At 36.1% G+C, this 12,329-nt stretch overlaps 1 protein-coding gene across 1 annotated transcript; it reads right to left on the bottom strand.

Annotated features, from left to right (window-relative positions):
• Window positions 1–9,336: 9,336 nt before the first annotated feature.
• Window positions 9,337–9,702, bottom strand: LOC121368953 (protein GVQW3-like). Its single transcript, XM_041493718.1, has one exon. The coding sequence runs from the start codon at window positions 9,700–9,702 to the stop codon at window positions 9,337–9,339; it is 366 nt and encodes a 121-aa protein (XP_041349652.1).
• Window positions 9,703–12,329: the final 2,627 nt, after the last annotated feature.

The raw sequence follows: 12,329 nt of genomic DNA, 5'->3' as shown, positions 1-12,329 counted from the left end.
TGAAGTTCGTTGAGGTATTACAAAGTTCGTAAAGGACTCATTCAAACAGACGGTAACCTCGATTGCCAGCAAAATCTTTTTTTTAATGATATTTTAGAAATAGCGGTACAGATTAGCCACGGGCGATGTGACCATTTCAGACACGATCACTTTATACGTAATGCCTGCCAAACTAAACCACTTGAGCTAATGAGAACAATCTTAAGTTGTCTGTTTCAAAATGATCATCACCGCCGTCCAGAAATAGATAGTTCATGAGTGCAGACACGTGTAAATAATTAGATATATTTATCGACATTACAGTGGAACCTGCTGTACACAGCGCATTGTGGTAGGGAAAGGAAAAACAAAAACAAACCCACCTCTCCAAAACTCAAGTCAAAATTGAGAGGACAGTGAAAAAAACATTTTTAAACTATGATAATCCTTTTATTATTTTTTTAGACAAAGACAAAAGTAATAAATTAGAAGGATTATTAACGTACGCAGAATGTAGTATTTCATTGAAAAAATATGAAAAATGGCAAATCTTCTTGTCTTGATGGTTTTACTATTGAATTTGTTGGCGCGATTTACATGTATATATAATACCTTCCTTAAACTATGGTTATGAACATGAAAGTTTGTCCGTAACACAAAAACAGGGAATAAGTACTTGTATCCCAAAAGAAGGAAAACCTAAACAATATCTGAAAAATTGACGTCCTATATCTCTACTTAATGTTGATTATAAAATTGCATCTGCAGCAGTTGCTAATCGAATTACAACTATTTTAAGTGATATAATTACTGAAACACAATCTTGTTTTATGAAAATCGATATATTAGATAATGTACTAGATTAATTATGGATTTACTCAAAAAAAAAAATGAGGACGAAGAAATTCCTGGAATTCTTCTTCTTTTAGATTTTGAAAAAGCTTTTGATTCTTTAGAATGGTCTTTCATTAAACATGTTTTACGGTTCATTGGTTTTGGTCCGTCGATTGCCCAGTGGTTCAATACTTTTTACTAAATAATAAACATTAAATTTTGTCTCTTTTTTTTTCCAATAGAAAGGGGGATCAGACAAGGCGACCCACTGTCACCATATCTATTCATAATAGCAGTTGAAGTTTTAAGTGCAGCGTTAAAATACGACCCCAATATTAATGGAATTAACATTAATGATACAGAATATCTTATCACGCAATATGCTGACGATACATCCCTTTTGTTGGACGACACGGAACAGTCAGTTCTTTTAGTAGACAAATTCGCCGCCTGTTCTGGTCTGAGAGCAAATTTTGATAAAACACAAGCTATATGGATTGGGGCAAGACGGGGTTGTGGTGTGGAATACAATACAAATTAAAAAAATATGTGGAATCATGATGGGAAATTTATACTTCTCGGTATTAAATACAATGTAATGCAAGTTGACAACTATTCTGAGAATTTTAGGGATAAATGTCAATCTTTTTAAAAAAAACCCTCTTAAACGACTGGTCTTTCAGAAATATATCTATAATTGGAAAAGCAACTGTAATTAAATCACTGGCATTACCAATTTTAATTCAAATCTTGACTGGCCTCCCAGATCCACCACTTCATTATTTAAAAGAATTACAGTCCACACTATTTAATTTGATATGGAATGGAAAAATTTATAAAGTTAAAAGAAATGTACTTATAAAGGAATATGAAAAAGGTGGCCTGAAAATAACTCATATCATATCTTTCTCTTGTGCGTTAAAAATTCATGGTTAAAACCCCCCATTGATCCTTTTATTTTATCTGCTTGGAAAAGCATCCTTGTAGATAATTTGGAGGATGTGGGAGGAGACAAAATTAAATTTTTACCTAAGGACTGCTATAGGAAAGTAATATCTAGATTTAATCAATTTTGGCAGGATGTATTTTCATGTTGGGCTGAAGTTCAACAAAACCCCACCACAGCCCCACAAGACATTCTATCTCAGACTCTATGGTTTAATCCATGTATTAAAGTAAATAAGTCAGGTGGGTTTTTATTTTACAATTTTTGGTGTACAAAAGGCATCTATTTTGTTAATGATCTGATAAATAATCAAGGTAATTATTTTATTTATAAGGATTTTTGTAGGTTTTATCAAATGAATGTAGATTATTTACAGTATTATGGACTTTTGGATGCAATAACAAATGAATGAAAACACACTAAGATTTAACAATTTTAATAAATTAGATAAAATACACAATTCGAATGTAAATCTTCAAAAAAAAACGAGAAAGTAACAAAGCCATTTTACAAGCTTTTCATTAATAAAATAAACGAAAAATCAATTAAATCACCAAAAAAAATGACAACAATAATTAAATAAAGGGATCAATTGGGAAAATGTTTATAAAATGCCTTTTCGAATAACTGACGATGCAATATTACAATCTTCTCAGTTCAAAATTAATCACCGAATATACTATACTAACAGTAAGCTGATGCAATGCAAACTTTTTGAAACTGAATTATGTACATTTTGTGGTGATACTAAAGAAACTCTAGTTCATTTATTTGTTGAATGTCAATATGTTAAAACTATTTGGTATTGCTTCCTTGATGACCTAAATGTACAATGTGGCACTGCCATAACTAACGCCGCTGAGGTACTTCTTTTGGGTCTTTTTATTAATAGTCCAAATATTGATATTATTAATCTTTTGTTTGCTTGTAATAAAATACTATATACATATTTGTAGAATGAAAAAAACTCAGCCAAATCATATTTCATGTTTAGCTCACATACGTCGTTAGAAGCAGATTGAATTGTATTCTCTTTATCTTTACCCCCCCCCCCCCCCCCCACCCCCCACCCGCTTTGATGATAATGTAACCATGTGGGTTTTATTGTTTTAATGATTTTAGTATGCACAAAACACATGCACCTAAACCTTTGGCTAGGAGCTGTAGGGACATGTATTTACCTGTCTAAACATCTGACCTCTGACCAGGGACAGTGACGATCAACCAATATACTGGCCAGCTGTGTTTGACCCAGTTGTTGGCTATTCACTGTCACTCACCTGACATTCCTTTACATGTCACGATCTGCACAGGCTACACACTCTTGATCTGCTTTAAACATACACTGGGATAATTGGTGAGTTATAGTTCTACTTTTCTAATTCACTGTACTATTTTACTAACATATAAAGTACAGTTTATAAATTACAAATAAGGTTTAAATAAATAACTACTTAATTTAATATTTACTTTGATGAAGGAATAAACTGAATTAATGTAAGTATTAGAATTTGGGCGTGACACTTACGCTGTAACAATAATGGATATTTCTATAGCCAAGCCATAATTAAATGAGTCGTTATTATTGTTTTAGAAATGTATGTGAATATTGTGTGTGTGTGTGTATATTAAATTAGAATGGTATTAGTTTTATTTTACTTGTTTCTTGTAGACGTTTTGACGGTTTTGATGTTACCGCCCTAAAGCCCACAGCTGAAGGTAATGGTATTTCCGTGTCTAGGTCAACCATCACCTATGAGGATAATGTTTTGTGTACCTTACTTTTATTTTATTATACTATATATTGCCATATGTGTAATTGTTTGCTGTAAATAATGATTTAAGATTACTAGCGATTGATTAATGTTCAGTCGTTTAACGTACGGTAATTCAGTATTGTGTATAATGCCTATATTTGATGCTTACTGTAGCGATGTTAAATATTGCTCAGTGTATGTTTGTATATTTGTTTAAGCGATTTGCTATTATCTGTAGATAATAACTAGACTGCAGAGTGTATTTATATATATATTAATGCGTTTTAATATGGTGTTTTAAGACTGTTTATGTATAGTTGTGAATGTATTTTAATAATGCCATTTTTGCTTATATGGTTTATTCGACTATATACTCATGTTTTCCGGAATAAAGAACCCTATATAAAACCATCTTCACCGAGTCCAGTTGTCTTTTATCGGGAAGTAACAATAATTTGTGAAAAAACGTTTTTATTTATATTTTAAAACAAAAAGGTGTTTAAATGTGTTGCGATTTGGTATGAGTTTAATCTTAATGTGTTTAAATGTGTTGCGATTTGGTATGAGTTTAATCTTAATGTGTTTAAATGTGTTGCGATTTGGTATGAGTTTAATCTTAAAGGGTCATTCCTGAGTTTGCTCCATTGTAAAATGTTTCCGACTAACAAAATATTTCTACGATTAAACTTACATATTAAATACATTTTCTTGTTTAAAATATAAACGTCTGTATATTCAATGTGTTTCTGGTCGTCTTAATATTTGTAAGAAGCCCAAACTGGATTTTGTCTTCAAATAATTTCGTACGTACGAAAAGATTTTTTTTTAGGAAATAAAATGAAATTTAACCTAGTACAAATATTAGAACGATCAGAAACACGTTTAATATACAGCCACTAATATTTTATGCAGAAACATATATTTGATATGTAATTACAATCGTTAAAAAGTCTTTGATAGTCAATAACATCTTAAAAATTGCAGCAAACTTAGGAATGTCCCTTTAATAATGTGTTTAAATGTGTTGCGATTTGGTATGAGTTTAATCTTAATAATGTGTTTTATATGGGTTTTAACATTATTGACAAAGTCATCGGTCCCTTGTTGACGTACATGGAATGTAGACATAAACTGAACAATTTTCTCTGGATAAAATTGGATGCGTTGCCAGTAATGTCTGTGTTTTGATATGATCAATATGCATTGTGCTTTAACAACAGTGTGCAGAAACCTTTTGTGTCACATTGTATTGTGAAAAGGTATTTGTAACATATCGGTCTGTGGTCTGTTACCAGTCCACGTCAGATATGAAATAATGTTAAACTCTTAAACACGATTTCTTTTGAAACTCGTTTGTTCTAATGTAAATGTCCGTCACATATGTTGAGGTAGCTGACAATAACACCAAAGGTACGTACGTACGTGTTCTGTTTCGCATAAAGTGCATTTTGAATTACTCCAAAAACCAGGACAATCCCAAAAGATACTTCAAAAACAAGGTAAACCCCAAAAGATACTTCGAAAACCAGGACAACCCCAAAAATAATTCAAAATCCAGGACAACCTCAAAAGATACTTTAAAACCCCCAGGCCAACCCCAAAAGATACTTCAAAACCAGAACAATCCTAAAAATACTTCAAAAACCAAGACAACTTTAAACGATACTTCAAATCCAGGACAACCCCAAAAGATACTTCAGAAACCAGGACAACCCCAAAAGATACTTTAAAAACCAGAACAACGCCAAAAGATAATTGCAAAACTAGGACAACTCCAAAAGATACTTAACAAATCAGGACAACCCCAAAAGATATTCAAAAACCAGGAAATGTCCAAAAGATACTTCAAAAACCAGGACAACCCCCAAAAGATATTTCGAAAATCAGGACATCTCCAAAAGATACTCGAAAAACCAGGACAACCCCAAAAGATACTGGATACGTGTGAAAAAAGTAAATTAACCAAGAAGGTATAATGTTTGCTTTAACATTAAAAAGCTATACTAGCGAGACATATTTTTTCGCTGCCTTATAACTATAATGTCCTGAGCTGCTTCTCACCATACCATGTTCCCGTTTTCTACTACTAAACTTACAATTTAAATACATTTTTGGCCACAACTGGGTTTTTGTTTGGTCTGAGCACATCAGGTTTGTTTTAGTGCTATAATGATATTAATAGTAGGTAAAAAGTTCTACATATTCAGTTGCGTCCTCGGGAGTGGCAGTGACAAAATACTTCAAAACCCAGGACAACTTTAAAAGATACTTCAAATCCAGGACAACCCCAAAAGATTTTTTTTAAACCAGGACAACCCCAAAAGATACTTCAAAAACCAGGACAACCCCAAAAGATACTTCAAACCAGGACAACCCCAAAAGATACTTCAAAAACCAGGACAACCTCAAAAGATACTTCAAAACCAGGACAACCCCAAAAGATACTTTAAAAACCAGGCAAACCCCAAAAGATACTTCAAAACCAGGACAACCCCAAAAGATACTTCAAAACCAGAACAATCAGGACAACCCCAAAATATTTTTTTTAAATCTCCAAAAGATACTCGAAAAACCAGGACAACCCCAAAAGATACTGAATACGTGTGAAAAAAGTATATTAACCAAGAAGGTGTAATGTGTGCTTTAACATTAAAAAGCTATACTAGCGAGACATATTTTTTCACTGCCTTATAACTATAATGTCCTGAGCTGCTTCTCACCATACCATGTTCTCGTTTTCTACTACTAAACTTACAATTTAAATACGTTTTTGGCCACAACTGGGTTTTTGTCTGTTCTGAGCACATCAGGTTTGTTTTAGTGCTATAATGATATTAATAGTAGGTAAAAAGTTCTACATATTCAGTGGCGTCCTCGAGAGTGGCAGTACTCCTACAAAGAAAATGATTCACGACCGTGCCAAAACGTTTAGTGACTGCCATATATAGCAGGCGTGTTGTCAGAGATGCACGTTAGGGTGGTTAGGCTATAAGGAACATGATGTCTGACATTCACCGCATTGTTTATCTGACATTGTTATAAACCTGTCCGATTTGTGCACCACACGACATTCAGTGTTTCCCGGGGCTGATCACAGAATAGAGTATTTGTACGATCAGCAGGCAATAACAATACGTCACAGGTGACGAAACTATACCATAAATACAGTAGAAATCGTCCAGGAAACATTAAATGATGCCTCCAAACCATTATTATATATTTGCATTTACTTTGCGACATGTTTCATTCTACTGTAGGCCTATACTAAGGAAACACTTAAAGTTAAAGGAGAAGAAAAATGGCTCTTGGCTAAGTGTCGTCGTCATAATGTATCTTTGGCTATTTTTTTTGTTGGAAACACTGATTGCCTAAAGATCCTTGACATAGTTCTCAGTTTGGAAACTGCGCAGCTTGCAGTTGATTGAAGTACAAATGTGTTCCTTGGCTTACTGAATGTATTGGGGCCCGACGGTGAAATATAACTTGCCACACTTTCATCCGTACCCTTCCAATAGTAATAATAATAATAATAATAATAATAACAATATACTACTACTACTACTACTACTACTACTACTACTAATAATAATAATAATAATAGTAATTTTAAAAAACCAAAGACGAAATAAACAGTTACAGTTTGTTTTGTTTAACGACACCACTAGAGAACATTGATTTATTAATCATCAGCATGAAAAACATTTTATTTTAAACTGTCCTATTTATTATGTTGAAAGACCACAACTATTTGTCAGATACCATAGTTTAAAACGTGACGATGTGTCATCGTTAACAGAATAGTCTTGTCTTTCTTTAATCTCAGCAGTCAGTTTGTACCGTTCCAACCATTGCCCGCGACTGCTATATCAAAGACAGTGGTATGTGCTGTCCTCTCTGAAAAAGTTCAATGAAATGTCGACATCCAATAGCAGATAATTAATAAATCATGTTTGTGTGGTGTCGTTAAACAAACTTTAGCACAATAAAGAATTACTTTAAAGACTTAAACTTTACCGAAGATTGCATTATCCCTCACCCCCTCCTCGTTTGAAAGGCGAATTAATATGAATCCCATAGGGCGTAGGCTGGGAGTACAATACAGTGTTACGTTATTTATATAGGTGTCCAGGAAAAATGTAGACAAAATGGTCCGCTAGTTTCATATTCGAACTCCACCAGATGCAGACCACGCTACGCCCCTGTCCCTTCCCCCAGATCCAGACCACGCTACGCCCTTGCACCATCCCCCAGTCGCTGACCTCCAGATATCTGTACGAAGACAAATCAGTGAAGCTAATGTTCGTGACTATTGGACCAGTCCCCGATATGGTCACTTGGTTTAACATGAAGCGGTTAAGTCAGTTTAGTGAACGCGTTTCTGCTCGGTCTGGCTGAACTCAGCTTGCCAGATCTTAACATGTCGCTTGCCAGACAGATTTCAATTAGATCACAGTGAACTGTTTCGACAAATTACCGTAGATCTGATCTCGTTGAGCAATAAAGCCACAAGATGGTGATGTACGAGGTAAACGTCTGGTCCTGCCTCACGTTTGTGCTGTCTGTTTTTTTTATACGGCATACCTAAAGCAAACACTGACCTTCTCAAGGCCACACTTTCCAATTCTCTCACTCTGCTATCATTTACGTACACATAAAGCAGGCAAGGTGTTTCCACAGTGTTCTGTTGAACAAGCAAAACGTTAAACAATAGTTTAGGTAATTCATCTTCTAGAGACTGGCGATAATAACCCGAATACTCGGACTGTACGATAGCTAGACGGACACTTGGGCGGTTATGACGCTCTCGTTAGTCACAGATCAAGCGATGTAATTTGTTCGCACGTGATAGCATCATAACCGTCCAAATGTCCGTCTAGCTCTCTTACAGTCAGATAGCCCGACTACGCTGACTGTAAGAGAGCTAGACGGACATTTGGATATAAATACGCTCTCATTACAGTCAGAGACCAAGTTATGTAATTTTTTGGCAATCGCCGACCACCAAAATGTAGTCAAAGATTTCAGCTCTAATACCACAGCAATCCTATGTTTGACGTCAAATATATTTACATCGACCATTTTCGAGTACCTTGGTTAAAAAAAAATCAGATATTAATCACTAATACACACACTACAGAAAGAAACCCAACAGCAAACTCCGGACAGAAGAATTTTAAGTTCGCCGACCTACGAGGTATGGCAAAAAAGAAACGAGACTATGTCAATAAATCATTTATTATTTAAAAACTGAAGAAATCAAATATTATCTCCTTCAAAATAATCTCCATTGGCTGTTACGCACTTTTCCATTCTTTACTTCCATGCAGAAAAACACTTCTGGGATGCCCTTTAACTGTTCTGTCGTACGTCTCTTTATGGCTTCCACATTGTCAAAATGGGTTCCTTTCATGAAACAGTTCAGTTTTGGGAACAGAAAAAAGTAACATGGGGCATGATCTGGCGAATAGGGTGGGTGCTCCATTGTTGTGATTTGCTTCTGTGCCAAAAACTGTTTCACCGATAGCGCCGAATGAGAAGGAGCATTGTCATGATGAAGAATCCACTTGTTGGACCACAGATTTGGTCTTTTTCGACGAACCTTTTCCCTTACACGCCCTAGAACATCTCTGTATAAGTGCTGGTTGACCGTTTGCCCAGATGGAAGATATTCATGGTGCACAATACCTTTAATGTCAAAAAACACAATTAACATCGTCTTCACTTTGGATCGGGACATTCTTGCCTTTGTCGAGGAGATGTTATCGTTGTCCACTGGAGGCTTTGTCTTTTAGTTCCCGGGTCATACTGGGACACCCATGACTAATCCCCTGTGATAACACTGTCTAGAAGGTTTGCCTCTTGTCCAATTCGCTCAAGATCAGTGCAAATGTCCACTCTTTTCTGTTTTTGTTCATCCGTCAGAAGTTTTGGCACCATCTTTGCACACACCTTTCTCATGGACAAATCTTCAATTAAAATCTTCCGAATCAATTCCTTGTTCATGCTAAGCATTTCAGCCATCATTCTAATTGTTAAACGGCGATCACTACGAACTAGCTTTTGAACTTTTCTAATGTTTTCATCAGTTTTGGTGGTTTTTGGTCGACCTGATTTTTGGTCATCGTGCACATCTTCTCGACTATCCAAAAATCTTTTATGCCACTGAAATACCCGAGCACGAGACATTGTCTGATCACCATAAATTTTTTTTAACATACTGTATGTTTCAGTCGCAGTTTTGTTAGATTTAGCTAAAAATTTAATGTTAATGCGCTGTTCCAAATTTCTTTCACTCATTTTCTGACAAGGGCGATGACACACGTCTTATCAAAATGAACGTAACACAATTAATATTTACCCGAAACAAGCACTTAAGCACTTCTTGGAACCACGAAAGACCGTAATAAAACAACATAAAAGCAGTTTGATCATATAGTGGGTAGTGCCAAAGCTAAGCGATTAGTCTCATTTCTTTTTTGCCACACCTCGTATATCGTGACGTTGCGTCACCTGATCACCCACTCTGCCATTCCGTCTTCCAGGGGTGTAACATTCTCTTTGAGAATGGCCAATACAGCACAAATTGAAGTTTAGAGTAAAATTCGGTGTCCGTAAAATTCTGTGATATTTGTGATATTTGTATTTGTATTTTTGGCACAGTTCTTTACACTGTTTTTGTTTAAACCTTGAATTTTTATATTGATGTTGATCATCACTTTATTTATTTGCATTACCATAGTTTGACACCCAATAGCCGATGTATTTTTCGTGCTGGGGTGTCGTTAAACATTCATTCATTCATTCCAGGGCCCGTCTCATACAATTATACGACAATCACAAAAAAAAGTTTGTTTTGTGTAACGACACCACTAGAGCACATTGATTCATTAATCATCGGCTATTGGATGTCAAATATTTGGTAATTTTATCATTGTGTTAGAAAGGAAACCCGCTACATTTTATCATTAGTAGCAAGTGATCTTTTATATGCACCATCCCACAGACAGGATAGCACATACCACGGCCTTTGATATACCAGTCGTGGTGCACTGGCTGGAGCGAGAAATTACCCAATGGGCCCACCGACGGGATAATACGTAATCAAGGCTGTATCTCTGCACAATGCAGTTCTGAATGCACATCTGGTAAAATAGTGGTTGATTCCATGAATCTCTATCTAGTTCTTTTTCATATTTTGACTTACCATAATTTGACACCCAATAGCCGATGTATTTTTCGTGCTGGGGGGTCGTTAAACATTCATTCATTCATTCATTCTCTATCTAGTTCCTCGTCTATAGAGAGAGAGAGAAACAATATTACATTCACGTTTTCTCAAGGTGAAAAAAGTATTTGATCTACGAGTCGTATGCCTGCTTGGCATGTGTAGTGAAGTTGGTTTGTTCAAGTCAGAGGTTAGTGACGTTGGTCTGTCCAGGTCAGAGGGTAGTGGTTAGTAGATTTGGTGTAATGCTCTTTCACGTTTCCGCTGAGCCGTTCCGAGAGCCGTGACCCCGGGGACTTAAAGTGACTTAATTTGCAATCTATGTAAGATATTTCTTGGTAACTAAAATTACATATTACATAATATATTTCCTTTTTAGAGTGCCGGTATCTAGTTACCCAATGTGTTTGCGGTCGTCTGTTAATATTTGCAGCAATCACTTTACATTTAGCTTCGTAATATAAATTCAACGTACGAAGTATCATCTTTGTTTATAACATACACTGGCATTTTAAACAAGAAACTGTCTTTAATATGCAATTGTAGTCATCAAGAAGGCCGTGTTAATCTTAGTGGATCGTAAAACTGTCACACTGACAGCAAACTCAGGACAGTTAAAGAGTGCACCAAACTGATAACGAGGTACGAACCAACGTCTGCCGGCGTTAACAACTGCACCAGGGAGCTGGTTCAAACAACGAAATGAATATGGACTAATATGCTCTGTAATGAGATCTAGGGTGACGTCAACAACTCAGCCAGGAGAAAAACAACAGACTCCGAACACGTGGACAGTATCGACCACCGACTGACGACGGTCGGATTAAAGAACTTCACACCGAAACCTCCGCCGTAATTAGCCGGCACGGACCTAATTAGCTAAAACTAATCGGATTAATTAGCTTGTTTTTCACCTGCTTGTTGACTGGATGGACGCACGGACTCTAAGACAAGGCCAGCGTGGTCAGCGGAGATGGTGAACTGTTGTAGTTTCTTGGTCATCGAACTTTTCACCTCTGTCAGTTATCGGATTTTCAGTGAGTCCAGAAGTAATTGGAAAATAATACTTTCCCCATGTACCGTTATTAACTTGTCGTTTTCAATCTGTTTATTCCCGCTCCAGGTTCGCATACTCTGGTCCTTTTAGACGACATGCTCGCTAATCACTTCCCGCTGAAGACGGACGTCAGCTTGTAAAGAAAGTTAATGACTCTTATTGTCAATATTAGTAGGTTGGGTTTTAAAAACCTTTATCTTCTAATAACAATACGACGTAAATGACTTACATCTCAAAACTAATATGGTCATCTATAGACGGTAGTCGTGGACGTAAGCTACATGTATATGGCCATGTATTCCAGAAACCCAACCGACTTAAAATGTTACCCCACTCAAACACATCACACACACACACTATACACACACCCACACACACACCGACACACATAAACACACACCCCCACACACACACATACACACACCACGCACACACCTGTACATACATACATACACACCCCACATACACATACACACACCACACACACACACACCGATACATAAACACACCCCACACACACACACCACACAC

Source organism: Gigantopelta aegis, chromosome 3, assembly GCF_016097555.1.
Source record: "Gigantopelta aegis isolate Gae_Host chromosome 3, Gae_host_genome, whole genome shotgun sequence".
Taxonomy (NCBI): Eukaryota; Metazoa; Mollusca; class Gastropoda; order Neomphalida; family Peltospiridae; genus Gigantopelta; species Gigantopelta aegis.
Note: the sequence above shows the minus strand (reverse complement) of the source record. Positions and strands in the feature narration are given on the sequence as shown.